The sequence below is a fragment of the Cricetulus griseus genome, chromosome 6, assembly GCF_003668045.3.
Source record: "Cricetulus griseus strain 17A/GY chromosome 6, alternate assembly CriGri-PICRH-1.0, whole genome shotgun sequence".
In the NCBI taxonomy this organism is placed as follows: domain Eukaryota; kingdom Metazoa; phylum Chordata; class Mammalia; order Rodentia; family Cricetidae; genus Cricetulus; species Cricetulus griseus.
The window spans coordinates 8,912,038-8,936,655 of record NC_048599.1 but is presented as its reverse complement, the minus strand read 5'-3'; the positions used below and the strand labels follow the sequence as shown (position 1 = coordinate 8,936,655).

Here is a 24,618-nt window from a genome sequence, read left to right as displayed (position 1 = left end):
GGGACATTCACTGACGGCCTTGGTTTGATGTCTTGAAGGTGTGCTGCGAGGAATCCCAGCTTCTGTGGGTTTGTGAGGGTGACAGCCGTGTCACGTCCTCCCATCCTCCTGCTCTGACATAGTCTCTGTCCCTCTTCCCCAGCATTCTCTGTGCTTGGGGTGGCGGTGATATAAATGTTAGCATTTTGCTCAGTCGTGAGTCTCTGAGTTAACTGCTGGCTTTTGCTGAATCAAACTTCTCTGACCAAGACTGAGGGTGGTGCTAGGTGTACGCCTGATCAATTCTCCTAGAGAAACAAATCCTATATCCACAAGCCCCCATACATTAATGTCCATCATATCTTTGTTAATAACTGCTCCAAACTGGAGGACTTTAAATGATTAAATGGTTTTTTAAAATAGCTAAACCAACTGGTAAATCCACAGCATGGAGTATTGCTCGGCAATGACACGGGAAGGAAATGCAGTACCTACCAACACAGGCAACAGTCTGGATCAATCTGTAGCCCTAGCATCTGACCCTGCTTTTATAACAGCCTTGAAATGGGAAATAACTGGAATGGAGGACACACTGGTTAGCGGTTGCTAAGAGTGAGGCATGGAGGGGACCTGAGGCACAGGCCAGAAATCCCAACCCATCACAGGCTGAGCCAGGAGGTTTATGGGGTCAGCCTGAGCTACACAGCAGTCTAGCCTGAGCTACATAGTAGTTGCGGTCTAGCCTGAGCTATGCAATGAGACACTGTCTTGGGAGTTGGGGAGGAGGTGGGATGGCTGTGGATCTTTGGAGATTGGCATATTCTCTGTGTCCACATCAATGACGACACCCGGCTATGACATTTGTAAGAGGCCTCTGTGGGGTAGTACGGGGTTAGAGGAGTTCTCCGTCTAACCCTCCCACTGCCTGTGAAACTGCTTCAAGGGTCAGGAGAGAAAGAAGCCTCATGAGATAGTGCTGGGGGAGGAGTGACAAAGACCCTCTCCCGCTTCCTGACAGTCCAGGAAAACCCAGTGTTTCAGCGCATGGTGCTAACATGTGACGTTAGATCACAGCCATATGATGGGTATTGTGTAGCCACCGATTTTACTGAGGAATGTGTGAAGAGGAGGAACAATGCCCACTCTCATCCTAGCAGTAACCAAACACCCTCGCCCGGCCCGATGCCACACTGGTTCTCATGAGGACTGAGGAAGGATGCGCTAGTTACAATTGCAATTTTGCAGATGAAGAAGTAGATGTATGGAAAGAATAAGTGCTTGTCTCTTGTCTGCCAAAGAGCAGAGTTGGGATTGAACCCTGTCCCATGTGATGCCACAGCGAAAGGCTTGCAGGACCACACTGCCTTAGCCCGCTCATCGCCCCACTCCGGTTTGCTCAAACACCTTCTCAGCAATGCATGTGATCTTAAGTCCCCGCATCCTATCATCCTATCTTCACTGCTGGATGGCTTCCCTCGTTTCCAGGAGCCACGCATTCGTTTTACCTAAAGATGTGTGGGACTCCAGGCTAAACCACGAACGACACCGCAAACCCATGAAGGGGAAGGAGGACATCTGGATGAACAGTGTGGGACAAACGACAGTCAACCGGGGGTCAGAGGTGGCATTAACTCGGTGTCGTAGCCCCTCCCCAGCTCAGGGGAGTAATCCAATGGGGAAAGACACTGGAAGAAAGCACGAAGGAATCAGTGCAATCACAGACCTAAAGGTTTTTGTGTCTATGACATGAAACCTAGATGTCATTAAAAGAAAGAGTGGAGAGGATCCAGATGTTTGTGAAAACCTTTATCAGGGAGGCTGTGCTATCAGGTATCCAGGCATTGCTGATTAAAATATATACATTAATTCAGTCTGGAGAGAGGGCAAGTTTGGGACATTTTCAGTAAATACTTGGTAACTTTCGGTAATTACTTACCAAGTAAAAAAAAATTGCCTAGCAATTCCATTTCTAAGAGTTTATTCTAAACCTAACATCACGAGGGTTAAATGACAGGAGGGGGCAAGGTGTGTGTTTGGCAACCTGTGGGAAGGTTGCCAAAAAAAGTTGGGGAGACAGGCAAAGATCTTGAATAGCATATGGCTGCATACACCCTGGCATGTCTGTCTTTCAGCAGACTACTTCTTAGCCATGGTGAATGGGGAAGCTCTCTATGTGCACACAAGTGAAATGATAGCTGGTTAAAAAGCATGCATCAGATAGTGGGTATATTATATTACCATTTCTGGAAGAGGGAAGAAATAGGAATTTCAGATTTTACTTCTGTCCAAAGAAATGATAGGAAGATACATTAGAACACAAATGCTATTTAGTCAGTGATGCGGTAGACAAAGGTTTGATTGTAATTTCTTGTTTTGAGCCAGGAGAGCGCATTACTGTGTTGGTTGGTTTTAACTGTCAGTTAGGGTTTCAGTGACAAGGCAGGGATCTGATTGCCATCCTTCCACCCTCTGAGAAGTCCTCTGGTCCCCCTCCTACACAGCAGGGTCTTGGCAACAGGACCATGGCAGCCTAAAGCTGGGCTAGAGTTGTCTTCGTTTGGAATCTGTACACCAAGAACCAGGGCTGAAAGCACAGGAGCTCTGAAGGAAGAGGGAGGGAATACAGAAGGGGCCTGGGCTCCTGTCCTCCATTTCCATCCCTTAGAAACTGGAGCAGGTGCTGCCTGGGATCAAAGGAAAGCAAGGGACCTGGCTTTCCTCTCCCCTGGGACCCACCACAGCACAGAGGGGGTCATCTGCCAGGCAGCCAGTGTCTCTTACTCACTGTTCTTCTTCCCAGAGCAGAGGCCCCTACATGGAGCCATTCGATCAAGGAAGAAAAAAGACGTTTGGATCATTCTCAGGGATACAATTAGACGCTGATTTGTCTAAAAGGCAAGCAAATTAGCAACCGGGAAGAAGATACTAAAAGCATTTTGTGTGGCTTCATTAGCGGATTGCGATTCTTCCAAACAGAATATATGGTTTTATTTGTTTGTTTGTTTGTTACCACAAAGCTCATAGTTACTGAGGAAAAACCAAAGATGTATTATTAGTGTAGGGAAATGTCGCTTTTATTTTTCTCACGAGTCTTACTCAAATTCACACTGGCTGATAAAAAAATCCATTCTTATTTCTTAGCTCAGGGAGAGACTTGAAAGAATGCCATCAAAGCAACCTAGGAAATGTCCATCTGGAAAGGGCTCCAAACGCTGCCACTGTCTGACAGCGCTGGAGACTGGTTTGTCTGAAAAGCCAGCGTTGTTTCAGAGCAAGGAACTGCCACGCAAGGTCTGGATCGCCTCTGGGAACTGAGGAGAGAGAAAAATCATCTCTGGGCGTCACTGTGATCAGGGAGGGATGGATCCAGATGTCCAAAGTGACTTGGGATGGTCCTGTCCCGTAGCGCCACCTACTGGAAGAACTGGGGAAATTTTGGATGTGGGGGTTTCCGTTTGTTTTTCTTGGGGGATTCACTATGTGATTCATTTTGTGAAACAGAAAAACCAGGCTTGGCAACTCATGTCTGTAACTCCAGTACTCCGAGAGACTGATGCAGGGGGATTGCCTCGAGTTTGGGGCTAATTTAGGCTGTATTACAAAACCCTGTCTCAACCAACTGCCCTCCCCAAATTAAGAACAAACAACCTAAATAGAAAACATAGAGAAATAGACAAATTGGAAAACTACATTCATCAAGCCGTTATGGAAAAAAATCACTATTAGTAATTTCAATATTTTTTGCTCTCCTTTTCCCTGTGGAAGAGCTGGCGCAGGAACAGGTTGGTGGAGAGTTAATATGTTGTGGGTCTTTCCTGACTCTGAACTTCTCTCCTGCAAAGGACCCTGGAATTTTTTAAAAAAATCTTTAGGCTAGGATTGAATGCTCAGCTGGTAAAGTGTTTGTCTAGCATGCATAATACTCCGTGTTCCATCCCCAGCACGGCAATAAATAAAAAAAACCATATAAATAACCCTGTGGATAAAATGCTGCTAAATGCCTCAATAAATATTTAACTATAAAGTGGGCCATTTGAAAGGTGACTGTGCTTGGAAAAATATTTTAAATACATGTCCTCACCATACAAGGTTGAAACATGCTACATACAGACCCATGTAGTTAACTGGGAAATGACTATACTTCCAATGGGAATAGAATAAACCTGAAAATATAAGACTCTAAGGGCTGGAGAGATGGCTCAGCAGTTAGGAGCACTTGCTGCTCTTAGGGAGGGTATAGCAACCCCACAGTTGCTCACAGTGTCTCATCAGTAATTCTAGCTCCAGCCTGACGCCCCCTTCTGGCCTCTGCAGACACTGCATGCATGTGGTACACAACATTGGAGCAGGCAAAGTATCCATACATGTAATATATGTGTGTGTGTGTGTGTGTGTGTGTGTGTGTGTGTGTGTGTGTGTGTGTGTATGTGTGTGTTTCCACTGTCCTTTGTTGTGTTTTCTGAGAGAAGTCTAAGAATTCTTACTTTGCCACTTCCTCTTTTGGGGAAAAAAGAGGCAACTCTGTCAATTTTATTTGCTTTTTTTAATTGAGCCAAGTAACTGAAGCATTGTATAGGCTCCACACTGAAAACAACTGCCTGTCTTTTCTCTTCTGCAGAAAAACCTTAGTGTGTGTAGAGCTAGTCTGTGTCTGCCCAGAGAAGTTGATCAAGGGCTCCAGACACTGGCTTCACATCACCCAAAGCCATGGGCTCACTGGGAGAAGTAATTCTTCTGTTAACCATACTGGTTGGTTGTGACTGGAGGTGGGGGTGGGGAGAATATGAGAGGGGACTATTGGTTCCCCCTTGCTTCCTGTAGGCAAGCGTCTCCTTCCTTCCTTCGTTTGTCTCTGTGTCTCTTCTCTTTGACCCGAAGGCTAATTTGTCTGCTTGATTCCCATCAGCTCAGACAGGTGAATAGATTTTTAGCTCAATGGACTGTTCTTCTGGCTTGTGTTTTTGTTTTGAGACAAGGGCTCATGTAGTCCAGGCTGGACTCAAACTCACTGCATACCTGAGAATAACCCTGGGTTTCTGATCCCCCTGCCTTCCACCTTCTTGATGCTAGGGTTCCAGGCTTGTGTCACCAAGCCTAGTTCATGCAATGCTGGGACTGGAACCCAGGGTGTCTGGCACACTAAGTAAACACTTTACCAGCTGAGCTACAACCCCAGGATCGGGCTTTTGGTTTGGGGCATTAGTAATTACTTTGGGGTTGCACCTAGGGACACAAGTGTGAGCTCACTCTTACTTGGGGCTTGAAATGGAATATGAGTTTTGTTGCTGGCAAGGTGTGGACCACGTGCTGACGGGGAGAGGGCAATGAGGGCTTGCAGGAGGCCCCTCTGTCACATTGCGTTCCTCTAGACTGATAATGGCACTCGAAGTTATTATCAGGGAAAACCCTAGCATTATCATCTGCCTCAAACTACCACAAACTCACAACCCACTGTTCAGAATGGATATGGCGTGTGCGTAACACACTTTCCCAACAGTGAGAAGTGCTTTTAGTGCTGATGAAATAGGGCAGTAGACTTTCTAAGTACTGCGTGGTGTTGTAGAAAGAAAGACAGACAGACACACGGAAGGAAGAAAGGGAGGGAGGGAGGGAGGGAGAGAGAGAGGGAAACAGAAAGGAGGGAAGGAAAAAGAAAACACACACACACTTTTCTTTGTCTTTTTAGACAATGCTTTTGAACTGTCCTCCCTTTCATTTTAGCCACACTCTCCTCTCTATTTCCCATCCCAATGTAGCCACAGTTTTGACATTCTGGAATTGTTTGCTCATCCATTTGCTGTTTCGTTAGTTGTCTGTTTGTTTGTTATGTTTTTTTGAGACAGGATCTTGTGCAGTCGAGTCTGGCCTCTGCTCACTATGCAGCAAAGGATGACCTTGAATGTCCGGTTCTCATGCCTCTGCCTCTTAAGCGCTGGGATTACAGGCATCACATCCATCCGGTTTATTTTCTCCTTTTAGAGTCAGTGTTTTCACTAGGTGAGCGTTTCTGAGTCCAGTGCTGGGAGAAAGGAGAGCAGGAAGCGAAAGCAGCAAGCTTGCTCTTCAGATGTGTGGCCTGAGTGACCCAAGACTTCAGTCTTGGCATCCCTTAAGAAAATCTACGAGGAAGTAAAGGTGCTACGGCCAAACCTGATGACGAGGGACTGAACTCGGGGACCAACGATGGAAAGAGAATATCTATTCCTACAGGCTGTCCTCTGATATGTGCACACACAGAATAAATAAATAAATGTAATGAAAAGCTTAGAGGGGCACAAAGAAACTCATTAGGTGAGATGCTAGCACCAGGAAAGCCGACCAACATTCTCTTGTACAAGGCTTGTGTTTAAACAACCCGTGCAGAACTTGAAGACATTTATAAGCAAAAAGAAGTTTCTAAATCTGAAGGAACCCTCCCTGGCAGCCATCACTCATCCTGTACCCACCCGCCACCCCCACCACAAAGTCACCCCTGGAAGGACCATGGGGGAAACAGAAACCCAGTGTTTTCTTTTAGAAACAGTAAGGCCAAATTCCCATTATAGGGTCATTTTGTGCACGTGCGATGAAATCTATTAAATGTTTATCTTAGAACCCCGGTTCAGTTGGGGAGGGAGAGGGGGGGAAAGCTGCAGTCCTGCCAACCAGTTGGTCTGTGTGAATCACAGCTCAGTCAGACTTGCAGGTCTATAATTTATCTTTTCTTTGGCCTCTGTGCTAAATGCTCCATTTGTCCATGAATTCTTGCCTTGTTTTAATTATGTTATGGTCTGAATGTAGTTTTATAAGGCGCACAAATAAGATTGTCATTCTGAAAACACAGATTTGTGTGTTTATCTCCCCTCCCCAAGATGAGCTGGGGGTCAGTGATCTCTGTCCTATTTCGTGGGTCTGTGGCTGCAATTCCAAACCCAGTGAGCAGTGACGGCAGGGGGGCGGGTGGGGTGGGATGGGGGTGGGGGACAGAGCTGTGGGGGATGGGAGCCGGGCAGATAGCTGACATGGCAGAACCCAATGCATAATTTACTCTAAGAATTCTGAATCGATACCTCCAATGTTCAACTTTGCATTGTGGCGCTACTAGCTCCCAAAATGCTATTGATTGGGACGTTTTATTCACGTTATTTTCCAAGGGCTATATTTTCTCACTATACTTAAGAAACAATTGGTTTTCCCCTAAACACAAAAGTAGGCCACAGGGGCCAGATGAGAAAACTGAACAAATCAGAACCCTAGACCTTTTGCTGTTTTTTTTTTTTTTTTTTTTTTTTTAAGAAACCTTGCACATACACACATTCCGGTATCCATGTGCTTACAGGCCGAAGGAGAAATGGCTATCTCATACTCCGTAAAAAGATGTTTTACATGTGCAGAGCCCACGACGGACACTCAATATTTCAAATGTCAGTGAAATTGCCAACCAAAAGAATGGAAGTTTGAATTGCAACACAATTAAGCACACAAACATTTCCTTGGCAAATGTGAGAGAGGTCTTTTCTCCAGGAAAGAAACATGCTTATAATTGGGGGCGGGGTTACTCGGAAAGACATTTCAACTCCAAACACCGCTCCGGGCTGGACTGCACCCATTCTTGCTGTCTTGCAGCCACAGATAGCATCTGGAAGCCAGTCCCACCTGGGAACCCACCGCAGTTAAATCCAGCTGCGGTCTAGGAGGGTGTGCCTTATCTCAGCCCAATAGAGGAGGCCGACTTGGAAAAGTACCACTTCAAAACTGTTTACCAGCGGGTTCTTTGAGAGTTAGCATGGACTGAGTATGCCCAGGGTTTTGTGACTAAACACTTCAAGAACTGGCTGGCGGATGCTGGTTTGATTTGTCTAATCAAGGAGGATTTGGCTGAGTCACTAGGCAACCGAGCAAAGATGGGCAGAGTACAGCTCTTCATTCTCTCCTTGTAAATAATTCAGGCGATAGACTGACCTTGGGCCCCTACACCTTAAAAACCTATGACTGTTTAAAAGTCACCGCTCCCCCCCACCCCAGGGCTCTAGGAGCCCAGGGGCAATGATGCAAACCCAGTCAGAGTCTCTCCACCCAGGTGACATGTGTCAGCACTTGCCCCAATTGTCATGAGTACTGGTGACCAGTTCCTAGCCCTCAGAGAAGCAGCTTAGGGCTCTTGGCTTGCGCATATAAGACACTTTCTGCTGCAAGGCTGACATCTGTGAGTCCAGCCCCCTCCCCACATGCTGCTCATTTGACTGTTCGTCAAACTAGCTCAGTTTGGGAGTAGACAACTGCTAAGACATCTGACAACAACCCTGAGTCCAACCCTGAGTATGGGTGTAGTGAAAACACCGACAGCAGGAGCCTTCAACGCTTCAGTCTTCCCGACTTTTTCCAATCTCAGATGTCCAGAAATGTTGTCTGCAGTCTAATAGTCACCGTATAATTAACGCTTTTTTTTTTCTTTTTCTTTTGAGACACAGTTTTATGTATCTCAGACTGGCTTTAGGTAGTCAAGGATGACCCCGACCTTCAGATTTTCTTGCTTCCACCTTCCAAGTGGTGGGATTAGAAGCCAGAGCCTCTGTGCCTGGTGTGTGCAGGACTGGGGGTCAAACCCTGGGTTGCAAGTACACTAGGTGAACACTCACAGTCCACACCCCACGCCAGACACTTAAGTTCGTTAGAAGTCATTTTCTTCCCTAGTGTCTTTCGGTCTTGGCTCATCAACACCGATCCCATGCCACAGCCTTGGATAAGGAGGCTAGATTCGCCTGTATGAGTGTCACCTACGGCCCCTTTTTCTTTACATAAAACAGGTTACAGAGATTTTGCTCTGCGGATGTTTCTGCCTACACAAACATAGAGGAGAGGTTAAGCTTACCTTGTCTAGGCTCTTGGATGACTGTAGAGTGACATGCGGAGCCATCTCACCCAATCAGAGTCCCCCACAGAAGCACCCACAGGAGAGGAAGTAGGTAAATTTTCATGCACTTACCTCCCCAGCAGGGACACCATGGGGATTCCCTGGCAAGGCAGGGGCCTCCTCGGCCTGGTCTTGGTCTCTCACTGTCTTGGCTTCTTCGGACTGGCTGCCAGCTGAGGCACGTTCTCTTCCCCTGTCTAGTTTAAATAGTTTGTCGAAGAAGCTGAAGTCCTTGGGCTTGGAGGTGCCTTCTGCACTGGACTCAGGTGGTGAAGGTGCTGGCGGGCAGGTGGCAGGGAAGGCCTGCTGCTTGGCCTCAGGACACCCTGGCGTTTTATCTGCAGCCGGCCCTGGTGCAGCTGCCACCGGAAGTGCCCCGTGCTCACTTGGGTCTTTGTTTGCAGGCACTGTGCCGGGGCTGACATCAAGCTTGCCCAATGCAGCCGATGAATCCGTGCCTTGGTCCCCGGGACGTCCTGGTACAGGCCGAGAGAGTGTCAAGAAAAAACTCGATCTAGCAGCTGGTGCCTTGGGCTTGGCTTCTTTCCCAAGATTCTTTCCGCTGGCCTTGGCCACAGCTTGGGCCTCCATTGTCTTGGGGGAAGAAGTAGCCACATTATCCTCGGAGATGCTTATTCCCAAATCGACTGTAAACACAAACATAAACAGTGGTCATTCAACAAGCCAGGAAATTCAAGGGTGAATAATGGACTCCAACTTTTGATAAACAAAGTCTGCTCTGCAGACAGGCAGCCTTGTGCCCTGTAGACATCTCCTGACCCGCTCTTCCTGGGAGAGAGACCCCCTGAGGCTGATGAGGCAGAAAGAAAAGCCAATGATTGGGACATCAATACCTGCCAGGCACCCTGTGTGTGTGTGTGTGTGTGTGTGTGTGTGTGTGTGTGTGTGTGTGTGTGACCCAAGGTCTACTGTCATCTTTTATCTCCCTGTAAAGCGAAGGTTTTCCTGTAGTAAATCACACTAGGTTAGAGTTTGGGCTCTGGAGCTGGGAGGTTGGTCAACCCTCAACGCTCTAGACATCTGGCCTTGAGCCTGTCTTTATCACGGATCTGCCCTGTGTATTATGCTAAGCAGCCCCATTAGTCCCAGCCCCTTGAATGTCCCTCACACCCCAATGCTGTGCTAGTCAAACTCACCCAGGGTCTGGGTGGCTGCCATCCTCCCCCAACAGGGACGTAATGACTGACAGACACTGTGATGATGCTGAAGGCTGCTCTCCATTCTTGCCAATACTGCATTCTGTTTAGTGTACACGGAGACAGACACCCAGACAGACACTGTTTGCAAGAGGTCAAGGAGCAGGATAAAGCAGGGAGAGGATGGGGGGTCTTTGTTATATTTCCATTACGCGTTAACATGGGACAATAAACACGCGCCCACACATGTGTGCATTCATAGTCACTCTGCCAAACTCTAGCATCTGGAGTCAGGAACCCGAGGACAGTGCCGGCTGTCTTCCTGTGTGTCTCAGTGACCTCTTAGGAACACAGAAGACAGAGAATTGACACGAGATGAGGCCAGTGATGAACTAGGGAGGCTTCATAAGGAAGCCCCCAGTCCGTGCATTAACTAACCCATCTAGCTCTCCTTCAGTTTTCTCCTGTGCTCCAGGAACTCCTACTGGAGACAAATACACTGCCTGGGGGTGGTGCAAGAAAGGGAGGAGAGAGCGGCAAGCAGAGCAGGGACTAAATGAGCAAGGGAGGACTGAACTTGTCAGAGGGAACAGGAACAGATTGTGGATCAGGTCCAGAGGGAGAGGAACCTGTTGACAAAAGGGGACAGGCTGGAATTGAAAGCCAGGTGAGGCTTTTGCAAATCCCAGAGAACATGTACTCATTTCCCTGCTTCACTCCTGGCTGGGAACCAAAGGAGCTAAAAGGGGTTACAGCTGCAGAAAAACAACAGCAGACACACTCTCCATGGCAAAACAAACAAACAAACAAGCAAAATTGCCAGTGTTTTGCTTTGAAAAGGTTCAATACCGAACATGTAGAGCCAACAGCCAAAAGAAACAGGATGCCTTGCTGTGGGAGACCAGGTGGAGGCACTCCGTGGCTCGTCAGAACTTGGGGAGTTCTGCGTGGCCTCTCTCCATGACAGCTGAGGCTCTGCACAGCAGGCTGGGTAGCTCACAGTGGCAGTGGAGTGTCAGGGGCAGGACTCTGGAAGCCCTGACAAGCTGGGCTTGGCCCCCCATCCTTAATAGATTGATTAAGGGACAACAGAGCAGAGAAATGTGATTTAGTCAACAGGTCACATTGGGAAGAACAAATAAAGAGGTCTAGTGACCTGCCACCCATCCCCAAGTGCATCTTAGGGGTCCAACTTATGATCACTAGTGTTTGTTTTATGAAATTGGTACATGTATATTGTTGTCTTCTTGGTGAATTCATTTATTAATGTAGTGGTCTTTTAAAACCTTTTCTATGTTTGGGTTAGAGACGACTTTAACAGATACTAGATTATCTGTGGCAGATTCTTTGTTTTTCATCCTTTGCCTCTCAGTCCATGGGAGTCTTTAGTAGTATAACATCCTCCCCCCCCACACACACTTCTCTTTCTCTCTCTCCTGCCTCCCCAGTGCTGGGATTAAAGGCGTGCACTGCCACTGCCCGGCTGTGCAACCGTCTTTCTTGGAGACACCACAGTTGGTTCTAGCTTGGTAATCTAGCCTGTCTCTTTATGGCTAGAGATCATTTACCAGACAAGCGTATTAACCAGCTAAGGGGCGGAGCCTAGGAATCATTTACACTAAGGAGATTGAGCATTAACCATATTCTCCGTCTCTGCATTTCTTTCTTCTGCTTGGTGGAATCTATTGAGGATTCTTTCCACTGTGTGTGCACGTGTGTCCGTGCACGAGTGTGTTTAATGATTCATCAACTTTCTTGCTTCCAACACTTCTATTTAATTTTTAAAGTCTCAGTTCCTTGCTGCTGTTTCCCTTCCACTCATATTGCTGATTTTCCCGTCCGTTTTGCTAACTGTCCCTCCCTCTGTAGTTGGCGTCCCTCTCCTGGTCCTGGATTGAGCTCAGCTGCTTCTTTGTGTGCTCTTTCAGAACATCATTTTAAAAGAAAGCTTTGGAAATCTTCCCGGGTTTTCACCTGAGTCAGTATCTTGAGCTTGGAGTTGGGAGTTCTGTTTTTGTAGAAGTCCTGTTGCTTTTCTTTTCTTTTTTCTTTTTAAACAGTGTTTTGCATTTCCATATCACGGTTTGTACACCTGTTGGTTTGGATTTTTCTTCTGGTTTGGGGGGACACTTTCATTGGGCCTCCTACTTATTTATTATTGATGTGGGGGTGGGAGGCAAGTGCCATGACATCTGTGTAGCGGTCAGAGGACAACCCAAGGACTCTCCTCCCACCATGTGGGGTCTTAGGCTTGGTGGCCAGCACTTTTACCTCCTATGCCATCATATATATGGCACCATCACAGACATATATGGATGAAAAACAACGCAGTATATCCCAAGCTCTGCACTGTCAAGAGAATTAGGCAACCGCTGGGGGGCGTGGTCCTGGAGTATGTCTGCATGAAAAGAGAGAGCTATTGAAATTCCTTGTTTCCTCCCCACTATATATACGGCCCCAAGTGAACGGAGCCTTAGGATGTCTAATTACAGTCTAAATGTCTTTCTTTAGGAGTGCTTGGCAGTAGAGAGAAGCCAGGTGACATGGGGTAAGTCCAAGAGCAGAGCCCTTGAGTGTGCACAAAACACACTCAGGGGAAGAAGTTGACGGTTACAGAGAATGGCCACCTTGTAAGAAGCTGCTGGGGACAGGCTGCTCTTTTTCTGAGGTTTATTGTCCCGTTCTCCCCAGAGTTTTCACAGGGAAAGCTGTGACTGCTCATCTTTGCTCTCCCAATAAAGCATCCGTTTCTGAATGCCTATTCCGTCAGTTCCTGACGCTTGTTCTCCTGACATGTGTGTGCCTGTGCATGTGTGTACAAGGGCACGTGTGTATGGGGGGCACATGCACATGTGTGTACACGTGCTATGGAGGCCAGAGGTCAACTTCAGCTGGCTCCCTCCATCACCACCTCATTTCCTGGCACTCGCTCTGTACACCAGGCTGGCCTCGAACTCACAGAGATCCGCCTGCTTCTGCCTCCCGAGTGCTGGGAGTAAAGGCGTGTGCCACCAACGCCCGGCCCATTTCCTTGCTGTTTAAGGCAGGGTATCTCACTGAACCAGGAGTATACTGATTGGGCTAGACTGAGTGCTCCCTCAGTTGCAGAGGCCCTCCCGTCTCAATGCTGGAATTACAGATGTGCTGCTGGGCTTCTTCATTTTGATTTTTGTAATGTAAGTGCCGGGGATCCAAGCACAGGACCTGTGGCAAGCACTTCATCTCTCCAGCTCCTTCTTCTCTTCCTAAACACTCGCATCTCACACATTGCTGTCCTGATCTTTCACAGTAAGTCACAAAGCGGATGAACAATGTTTGGCAGTCACGAAGGGCGCTGTTACAAACCCTGCAGGGTTGCTACGGGAGTTTGTAGAGTTATGGGAGTTAACATGGGTAAAACACTTGGACCAGACACACGGCTATTGCTGTATCAGGATCCAAAAGCAGGCATGGGGCAAAGCAGTTCTTTGCATGAGGGAGGGAAGGAGATGCTGAGTTCTTCAAAAGAGAATTCTATTTAAATATCAAAGGGCTATGGGAAGCCCTTGGGGGAAAAAAAAACGATGAAGACCTCAGAGAGTATGCAAAAATGACCCTGAGCTGGTCATGTTGCAAGAGTCAAATGACACTTCAAATAACTGTGGCTTTCGGTCCTGGGCAGATGCATTTGTTGTTCTGAAGTGTCAGAGTCAGGCTTCACAGGGCAGATGCTTCCGGTTTGGAGGAAGATGGGAGATTTGGAAATTTCACTGAAAGATCACATTTCAGGCTTTTCATCTCAGTTCTGAAGAGCCAGGACGTCTTGGCAGGAAATCCTAGCACTAGTAACAGAGGGGGGCTTTTGGACTGGGCAATGGAGTCTTGATTATCAGCTTGATTTGCCTGGACATTGAGTGATGTCATGGATCCCATTAACCCTGTGCTGCCCAGAGCACATTTTCAAGTGTGACGGACGATCAGTTCCCAAAGGGCAAGACTGGGACAGCGACACCACATTTCCCATCCTGTCTTTTCCTCACCATCTTCCTGCTGCTCAGACACTTTGCAAAAATGTGGACTATGCAGGGTTGCTTCAAGTGCAAAGCCAACTGTTCCAACAGGAGCAAACACAGCAGATGTTTGAGCTGGTCTTGTGGAACTTTGTTTTTCCTTCTTAACTCAGGAGATACTATGCATCTGACATGCCTTTACTACCAAAATTGGCGACTCTCTGTAACGCTTTTCCTTCCTGTCTGCCTTCCACCCTTTTTTTGCAACCAACATCTGCAACCTCATGAGTTCTGCATGTTCGTATATGGTGATTGTGTTTGTCACTGTGAGTAGGTGTGGAGGTCAGAAGAAGACAACGTCAGGTACTGGTGCCCAAGCGACACCCACCTTTTTCTTTTTTAACAGGTTTGGAACTCTCTAAGTAAGGTTAGTAAGTCAGCAAGCCCCAGGGATCTGCTGTTTCTGTCCCCACAATGCTGGGATTACAAACTTAAGCCATCACTCCCTGTTTTGGTTTGCTTTTTAAGGCATGGTCTCACTGTTTAGTCCTGGGTAGCCTAGAACTGGCTGTGTAGACCAGGCTGGCCTTGAACTCACGAAGATCTACCCTCTTCTGCCTCTTGAGTGCTGAGATTAAAGTGATACACAACTACACCCAATTTTTTTTTAAGGCTTTTGGGTATCAAATCCATGTTCTCTTGCTTGCAACGCAAGCACTTTACAACTGAGCTATCTCTCCAACTCTATGTTAGAAATATTTTTGATTTTCATATAATTACTTTTGTATAAAAATGTTGTCTCTCATAGCCGAAATATCCAAATCCGTCTTCTCTCTTTTTTAGATATTACACGTAATCCTGTAATGTCCCCCTCACCATGGAGGGAAGCTGACCAGGCACTATGCAGAGTAGATTTTAAATGTTAAGTAGCTTGCCAAAGAAGGTGGTACCTTGCTGCCCTTGTGCACACAGCTGTTATGGTGAGCTCTGGAGATAGAGATGGGTTAAAGAAGGCAAGTTCTTGACACACAGGAGACTGCCAAAGGCTAACCACTGTTAGTTTGGGATTCTGGGCAAATTCTTGAGAAGATGGTAAGAGGCAAGGGACCCAGGGAAGCAGAAGGCAGAAAAGCTGTCAGGTTAGGATGGCATCACTGTTCCAAACATAGACATGTAAATGGTCATTGGGCACATCAAGATGCTTAGTGTCATTGTCACTGTGGGAATGCAGTCAAAATTACAGCACAGCTCTACTCCACACCCACTGGGATGGCTGTAACAAAACAGGCAGACAGCAGCCAGTGTTGGCAAGGATGCTGAGCAACGGGAATCTCTGTGCGTCACCGGGGGATGTGAAATGGGCATTTGCTTTGGAAAGCAGTTAGGAAGCCCTTGGAGAGGTGGACATCGAGCCAGCTTATGACCCACAGTTAGGAAGCCCTTGGAGAGGTGGACATCATCGAGCCAGCTTATGACCCACAGTTAGGAAGCCCTTGGAGAGATGGACATCGAGCCAGCTTATGACCCACAGTTCTGTTCCTAGACATGTCTGAGAGAACCAAAGTATGTTCAAAGCAGGCTCACAAATGCACAGGGATGTGTTAGTTACAAGCAGTGGAGTTTAAACAACCACAATCAAAATGTCCATTCACTTTCGAGTGAATCAAGGGAATGCGGCCTCTGTGCAATGGAACGCTATTACCTTAAAGCAGAACGCTGCAACACAGATGCATGCCACAAGCTAGGTGGACTCTGAAATCAGTCTGTGACTTGAAATTATCCAGGCACTTTGAAGAAGAGCATTTGGGATGGGGCCCAAGAATCCATGAAATTAGATTGGAGACAGCGTCTCCCGACACAAGCTTGACCTTGTTATGTACACTGTTCAAAATGTTTACTGTGTCTGTGAAGTAGATCCACTCCCCTTATGCCACTAAAATGTTCAGAGAGGGCTCAGAATTCAAAGTGCTTGACTGCATGCAAGAGGACCTGATGCAGACACCGAGGACCTACATAAATCCTGGGTGAGTATGGCAGCCTGCCTGAATTCAATTCCAGCCTTGGATGGTAGAGACTGGGGGTCTTTGGAACAAACTAGCTAACAGTGCCAGCCATATTGGTGAGGTCAGGATTTGATGGAGAGACCCTGCCTTGAAGAATAATATAGAAGAGAAATGAAGGACGACTACTGACATCAACCCCGAGCCTCCACATGAACACACACTCACACACACACATGTACACACACGTGACAACATACATGCAAGCATGTATGTTGCATATACATGAAAAGAAGGAAAAGCAAAAACAAAATAAATGTACAAACAATGAAAAGAAAGAGAAAGTGGGAGGAAAAGGGGGATATAGAAAGGAGACACAGGATTGAAGATGAAGGAAATATTTGATAATGGTGATGATTATGATGACGATGATGGCTGCTAAAGATGCTGATGCTGACGATTAAGGTAAAGATGGCTGATGATGAGGACGGCTGTTGCTTCTTCTGCTAGTAATGGTGATGATGGTTGATGACTATAGAGTTGATAATGAATAGGACGATGGCTTTCAATTTTTCAAAAGCTATCTTTTGAGATGTGTGAGGGAGTGAGGCCAGCGCAGTGACAGAGGTGGCCAACCCTGGGGTCTGCTGTGTAGTGTGTTTGGTCAGAACACTGTTGCAGATGTCTTGAGCTGGGGATTCTAAATGAGAACCCTAACTTCAGGCTGCCACTGGAGTACCTCCAGTCTCTTACTGGCTTCCTGTCAGGAGCCACACAGAGAGCTGCGGAGACGGTCGTTTCCAGCTCTTTGCATCTCCTGTGCCTCAGAGAGTCTCAGACTGCTTCTTACCTTCCTCACATTCCCAGGGCATCAAGATCTCCCAGAAGCCTGGAGAAAACTGTGATGGTCTTGGCCTTCAGTACAGTGTATGTGCTGAGCTCTGGTATGTTATAACAGACGGCAAAGAGCCCTTTGCTCTCAGGGGCTTCTAAAATTTAAATCGGTTGATTAACCTTATATGGTATGTTCATGTGTATCCAGGCGTAGGCAAGGTGATACACGGACCGGGTGTGCACATGCATGGACATGAACTAGAGGACAAGCTTAGGTATTGTTTCCCTGGCATTACCTATGTTGCTATTTTGAGACAGGATCTCCCTTGCTAAGTAGGGTAGACTGGCTGGGATCTATGTCTCTCCACCTCCCCAGTACTGGGCTTATAAGCATATGACACCATGCCAGCCTTAAAAAAATCAATAAACAAAATTTAAAAATAAACTTGGATTCTGGGGGTCAACTCAGGTCCCCAGTACTTTACGGACTGAGTCCCAATCCCCTACCAGACTTTTACTCAACTCATGCAAGCATTTTTTTTTTTTAAAGTAGTAGCACCCTGACACTGTGTTAAGGCCTATAACCCCAGCTACTGTAGGAGGACATACAGGGATTTCGACTTCAAGGTCAGAATGACCGGCAAGCATAAAACCACCTCAAGCAACAACAACAAAACCCAAAGCAAACTCAGAGCAGTTGGAAATAGCAGCTACTAGGAGAACACATACATTAGCATCTGCCCAGGCTCTGTAATTTTTTCCACAGCCAGGCAGCTCTGATTTGGGGCACTGTCTGGGAGAATTCCTCAAGGATCAAATCCGGCAAATTCTCACTCATTGTCTTACCAGCAGAGGCCTTTCTTACTTGATTAGGGAATTTTCCCTTCTCTAAGCTGATGCCATATATGTGTGTATAGACACACAGGTGTATTTCAAAGATGCAAAATTGGACAGTTCCTTCTTTAAGAACAATTGACGAGGGATGAAAAGGAAGATATTAATTCTAAGAAACGTCTTATCCATGTGTGACAGAGACAGGCATCGGCTTCTGAGAAACGATACACTCCGGCAGATCAGTCACACGCCAGGCTCTGCCATCCATCAGCTGTGAGGATAGACACTTCTTTATTTTAAAGAGGATAAATTGACTAGAACAGAATCAAAGAGAGAGAGAAATGGGGCATTTTTATTTTCCCCAAAGATCTGTGAAGTTTTGGGAATAAATACCCAAGAGGGAAAATCTTGTCAGGTAAGATTGATTCATCTGGGCTGGAGAGATGGCTCAGCAGTTAAGAGCACTGGCTGCTCTTCCAGAGGACCTGGGTTCAATTCCCAGCAACCACATGGCATCGAGATACCCTAGCCTCGCCCCAGTAACCCGGACATGTGTGCCAGGACACGCCCGTGAGGGTGGGGTGAGGGGAAGTCTGAGGTGACATAAAAGGAGGTTCTTAAAGGGCTGGAGAGACGTGGGGACCCTCTCTCTCTGGCCTCCCTGCCTTGCTTGCTGGTGTACCTGAATAAAGAAAACCTATACCCTATCGATTACTGGTTGATCTCTAACACACAACTGTGAAGATATTTTATGATCTAACAAATGTAGTTTGCCTGAAGATCAGAGTACAAAGCTAGCCCCACTAGTTAGCCATAGAGGCCAGGCAGTGGTGGCCACACCTTTAATCCCAGCAATAAGGAGACAGGATCTCTGTGAGTTGAAGGCTACCCTGGGCTACATGAAGCTGATCCAGTCTAAAAGAGAAACAGAGCTCACACAAAGGTGATCCCAGTACTTGGAGTGACATGTCTTTAATCCCAGCACTAGGGAGGTGGAGACAGGAAGGGATATGGCTGGACAGAGCGAGGAATACAAGGCAGGAGGAGACAGGAGCTCATGGCAGTCTAGTCAGTCTGAGGCAGCAGTCTGAAGCATTCAGTCTGGGGATTCTTAGAGACAGGATCTCCCCTCAGTCTGAGGATTCGGTAGAGGTAAAAGGTCTCTCTAGTGACTGGCTGCACTGCTTCTCTGTCTCTCAGCTTTTACCTCCTAATATCTGACTCCAGGATTTTATTATTAAAACCTATGAGAATTCGTGCAATGCACAACTACCAAATACATTTTTAAAAAAAGATCGACTCATCTGGGGTAGCCAGTGACAAAGTTGGCACTGCAGTCTACTTTGCCTGTAGTGGGCCTCTCCTCCTTTGTGTCCTCAAGCTCACGCTTCATACTCGCCAACCTTATACCCCCTGATGGCCAGAGAGAATGGTATGACTCCCATCTTACAGGCGAATCGTGGACAGTTCCATCCCGCCATTATACAGGTAGCAAGTGGCAGAGCTGGCACCTACCCCCGCCCCCAAGTCAAGTTAGTCAGACAGTAGTGCTTGCATGCACTGTGGCACCAAGCAGCTACAAAGTTTGGGCCTTAACACAACACAGGTAACTTACATTTCAGAAGGTCACCTGTTAAAAGTGGGTCAGTCCCCAGAAATTTCCACACCTGTTCTGAGGCTGTGTACTACTTAGCGTATGGTCACCACAGTCAAGTCTGTCAGTACCCATCTTCAAGCCCCTCCTTCCTCTGTCTAACATCTGCTCCCGATGTCACCTCTTCCTTTCCAGCTCTGTCCCTCTTGCTTCTTTCTTTACAATGACCCTTCAGATGACATTAGACCTCCACAGATATCTCAAGACCACCTCTCCATCTCACGCATTCACAAAGCCTTCTTTTGGTCACCCATGGGTAAGGTCACATGCTCACAGGTCCCAGGGGTCCATCTGGGAGAGGAAGGGTTCTGATTTGCACATCACCAGCCCTCCCTGCAATGCTCTGTGGATTCTTAAGTCCATACCTTGCATCCCGATGCATAATTCTCAACGAGGATGCTGTGAGCCTTCAAGTTCCCTAGACTGGTCCCAGATGAGGTGATAAAAACCCCCATTCTTTTCACATGAAACAGACACAAGCCACACACATGTATGAGTTAACATCCCTATGCTATGACAACAGAGAAGATTGGGCCCTGTGGTCCAGTGCCTCCTCCCCACGCACCCCACCCTAGTCCTTCATTGTCCCCCGAGCTCACTCCCTGCTTCCTTTGGCTTCTGCCGCAAACTTCAAGTCTGTTTCAGTGTGAAGGTGACTCGGGTGCCTCTCTGGAGAACAGAAGTGTCTTTTTAAAGTACATTTTTGTGATTAAGGAACAAAATGTTAATTAAACAGGAGCAGCATTATCTCTGCTCATGGAGTGTGTTTTAAGAGACTCTTGCCTTACAGTCCCTGAGGGGGAGGTGTGACATGGCTTTGCTAAAACAGAACAAAACAAAAGCAAACCCAGAGAACAGTTATCTTTCAGAAGCCCCTTCCATGTTCCTTCCTGGGATCTCTGGGCTTAATGCCATCTAAGGTAAGCGGGGGAGCTGACTTCCTCCTGCCTTACCAGGTGGGAAGGACGGTCAAAGATCAGTGGGGCTGTGGCCATTTCTGTGGCCAACAATTTATCAAGTGCAAAGTACGGTAAATCATTTTGAAAAATGTGTATGTGCCTGTGTGAGTGTGTATACTGCAGGCATGCAGGAGCCCGTGGAGGCCAGAAGAAGGCATCAGATTCTTGGAACTGGCATCCGAGATGGCTGTGAACCACCAAGAAAGTGCTGAGCCTCTGACCCACAGCCTATGGAAGAGCAGCGGGTATTCTTAGCCACTGAGCCATCTGTCTAGCCCTAGAAGAGCTCATTTTCCTATAAGGGTTATTGAGTAGTTTGGCCTGGAGGTAGATGGGATGGTTGTGGGTTCATCCCCTCTAACTCTTTGATCTCTGCGATGTCTGAGGTTTCATTTCTTCCAGTTCTCCAAAATCAGATAGGGAAGGAACCCCTGCCTGTGGCAGGGAGGTGAGGATGAGTCTGTCATCAAATGTCACACCTTGCTGTGCCATGTGACATAGCCAATGGGCTGCCAAGTGGGGGTTCTAAGTCAGGTATGTTGACCCCAAAGCCAGAGCCTGGGGGCTCCCATTCTATTGCTTATTCTTATCTGCTGTATAGCTGTGCTCAGCTGCCATGTGTATTTAGAAATGCTGTGGAGATCCAGGGAGAAACCATCCATCCTTGAGTCAGAACAGGCTGAATCTGGTCCTCTCCAGAGCTCAGAGGAGAGCAAACTGATGACAGCTAGATTCTGGCTCTAACACCCTATGGCAGGCAGCTTTCGATGTGTGAGCACCCAGCGTGGGCCCAGGGTTTCTGCCAGCCTGGGGAATAAATAGGTGAGCTTTCAAGGAAACCCTGTGGCTCTACCCTTGTTCTGTTCACTGTGAATAGGGTCAGAGGTGACCTTACACTCTGGCAGAGCACTGTGATGGGGAATGTACTTATTTGTATGTTTATCTTGTTGATTATTGAATAAAATACTGTTTGGCCAATGAGACAGCAAGTTAGACAGGACTAGGAGTCAAAGAGGATTCTGGGAAATGTAGTAGAGAAGTGGTGATCCAGGCAGGAAGTGACATAGCAAGGAGACTCATATTTAAGCAAAGGAAACAGGAAGTGTCCCCTTTTTCCCCTTCCTCCAGCGGCGCCATGTGAGCCACCGGCAAGAGAGGGTGCCAGCGAAAGGCATCCTCTATAAGATAAGTCTTATAAAATATATAGATTTATGATAATTAATATTATCATAATATTAATTAATTAATATTAATTAATTAATTAAATAATTAATATGATATTAAAATAATGAGTTAGCAAATGAGAATCCTAGTCATTGGCCAAGCAGCTTTGAACCTAATACAAGTCTCTCTGTGCATTAATTGGAGCCCTAACTTGGGCAGGTGGCTGTCGTAAAGTACACACATGGCGGTGGGGCTCGGTGGCTTTTGGCAGAAAGATTTATCGTAATAGCACTGACACAGTACTGACCTTCATCAGAGTGTTCAATCACCTGAGTGGACACCATCACTGGGTTCCCATTCTGAACACGCTCACTGTCCGCTATCACCTGCAACAGAACAGATGGTTTTGGTGGTCAGGTCTTGGAAGGGGGAAACTCATGGAAGACCCTCAAGGCTACAGGAGCCCCTTCCAACGCCAAACTTAAAGGTTGTGTTTGTACGAAGTGCCAGCTTTCTATCCAGACTTGGAGTAGCAAAATGACTCACTCAGGCCGGATTCCTGTCAGAAGAGCATTCCAGGGTTCATGCATCACCTCAGCAGCCTCACACAGGCAGTCAGACACCACAGTAAGTGCGGGATGCTGAGGCCCCAAAGGTGCACTGTCTAATAAGGAACCGAACAAGAATCTAAAATGCGATTCAGTGACCTGCCAGGCTACTCCTCCTGTCTAGCTTGGCCACACAAATGCAATCATTAGCGGAGCCTTTAATGAACACACCTGCCAAATAATGAAAGTTCCTCTGTGTGTGTGTGTGTGTGTGTGTGTGTGTGTGTGTGTGTGTGTGTGTGTGTGCTTATGTGGATATATAGATGCACATGTATGTATTTCCATGTATATGTGTGTGAACGCTTGTGGACAGGATAACTTCAGGTACTGCTCCTCTGGCCACATCCACCTGTTTTGAGACAGTGGCTTGGAGCTCACCAAGAAATCTGCATTAGCTAGCCTAATCTCCATTAACTAGCCTACAAGCCCCGTGGATCTGCTGCCTGTTTCTACCTCCGCCTCAGGGTCGGTGTATACCCGTCTGGCTTTTTATTTTTTTAAATGTGAGCTCTGGGAATCGAACTCAGGTCCTTGTGATTGGAAGGCAAGCACTTTACCAACTGACCTAACTCCTAGCCCCTTGGCCACAGCTTTTGACAGGAATCTTTTAGGGGTGAGCCGTAGCGGTAGCTCCCCACCAGTGCTGTAATGGAGGAGCTTTGAGAGCACTCCCGTCCACTCTGATTTCTACATGATTTTGGGTCAAATTGTGCAGTAGGAATTCGTTTCTGCCAATAGTTTCGGACTCTTAGGGCATGGCTTTGGTCTGCGGACGTGATCCCTTATAAGGAAGAGGAGGGGGTCACGCTGGCTCTATCTTGGGGTGATGGGCTGAGACCTGACCATCATCCTGCATGGTAGCATCCTGACCCTCCAAGGGAGGAAGACCACGGCGGTGCTTTACCTTTCAGTGTGTGAGTGCTTCCTACATAAATATTTGTTATGCTTTTACTCGGCTGTTTGTGGACTTCCTTAATCCGCCCACAAAGTTGTTCTGTGGAGAAAGCCAGATGCTGTAATTTTAGACATTTTCCAGAGGTCCAATGCACAGCTAAAGTCTTGTACCACTGAAATATACCTAGGGTTGCCAACCTCAGCACCATGGGCATTTGGGCTAGGTAATTCTTGGCTGTGTGTGTGTGTGTGTGTGTGTGTGTGTGTGTGTGTGTGTGTGTGTGTGTGTTCTGTGTGTTGTAGGATGAAGCATTAATCTAATTAATTTTTATCAATAAAAAATCGAGAGTCAGATATCAGGGTAAGCACCTGAAAGATCAGAGAAGCAGGGAGCAGCCATCAGTTGCAATCTACCTCTTCTGTTTCTCCATCCAAAAGGGTCGAGATTCTCTCTCAGCCCCGCCTTACCACTTCCTGTCTCCTCTCTATCTACAGTCCTTCAAGCCTCTATGGTTGATTTTGGTCAGCTTGTGGCTAACTTTATCCTCTGACTCCAAGCAAGCCTTATCAAAGCCAGCAAACACAATCAAAACATCACACAAGAGTAGGGCCATTGGTGGCAATTGTGGCCTCTATGCACCGGATGTCAGAAACAGCCCTTTCCTAAGACAACAGAAACATCTCCAGCTACTGTCCAGTGTCACTAGGGGAAGCACCGAGAAAAAAGTCTGCATCTGGAAACCGACCTTGAACTAGCTACTAAATAGGCTCCCTGGCCATCTCCCATGGAGGTCGTTGAAGGCTCTTAGGCCACCATTTCTTCGAACTGCTCATCTTACATGGCATCTCAGAGTCTGTATTTTGTGGTGGAGGTGTACTCATACATGCCCATGCCTGTGCTTGCAGAGGTCAGAGGTCACATCGGGACCCTCATGTCTCTGTGCTGCCACACCCAGCGTTTTCTGTGGGTGCTGGGGACCAGAGTTCAGGTTCTCATGTTTGCAAGGCAGGCACTTTACCCACTGAGCCCCCTCCCACCACAGGACCTGCCTTTTTGACTAGCTCCTTGGTGGATTCTAGGATGTCAGCTACCACTGACCAACAGTGCCAGCATCGGCCCATATATCCCATCTCTCAGTGAGCCCTGGGAAGGCAGAATATCAGACTCTACTTTCTGGTATCCGTGTGCCAGCAATTGAGAGTGTGTTACCTTGTAAGTGTCTGCTTCCGGTTCCTTCTCCTGAACTTCAGTTCTTAGTGGGACACTCATTTGATTGCCCATTGTTCCTTCAATAGAGAAAAGGGAGGAAAAAAATCAAAATGCAAACCTAAGTCTTAGAGCCTGCATGTGAAGTCAAGACATAGAGACAAGCTCCTTGCACTGGCTGGCACCAGGCACCAGGCTTCAGCCTTTTTCTTCACAATGCAATTCTTGGGAAAAATCCCAATTTCTTGGGTACCATTTGTATATTTTTTGCTTGTTTATTTGTTTTGTTTTTCGAGACATGGTTTCTTTGTGTAACAGCCTTGGCTGTCCTGGAACTCACTCTGTAGACCAAGCTGGCCTCAAACTCAGAGATCCACCTGCCTCTGCCTCCTGAGTGCTGGGATTAAAGGTGTGTGCCACCACTGCCTGGCTCTTAAAAATATTAT

At 47.1% G+C, this 24,618-nt stretch overlaps 1 protein-coding gene across 1 annotated transcript in view; it reads right to left on the bottom strand.

Moving 5' to 3' along the window:
• Positions 1 to 24,247, bottom strand: part of LOC100756615 (breast carcinoma-amplified sequence 1 homolog) — a 72,059-nt gene extending 47,812 nt beyond the window's left edge. Inside the window, exons 1-3 of the mRNA XM_035446580.1 lie at positions 24,176 to 24,247; positions 21,771 to 21,849; positions 8,945 to 9,519 (exon numbers count right to left, since the gene is read on the bottom strand). Of these exons, the coding sequence (XP_035302471.1) occupies positions 8,945 to 9,519; positions 21,771 to 21,849; positions 24,176 to 24,247 (726 nt within the window). The remainder of the gene's footprint in view (positions 1 to 8,944; positions 9,520 to 21,770; positions 21,850 to 24,175) is intronic.
• Positions 24,248 to 24,618: the final 371 nt, after the last annotated feature.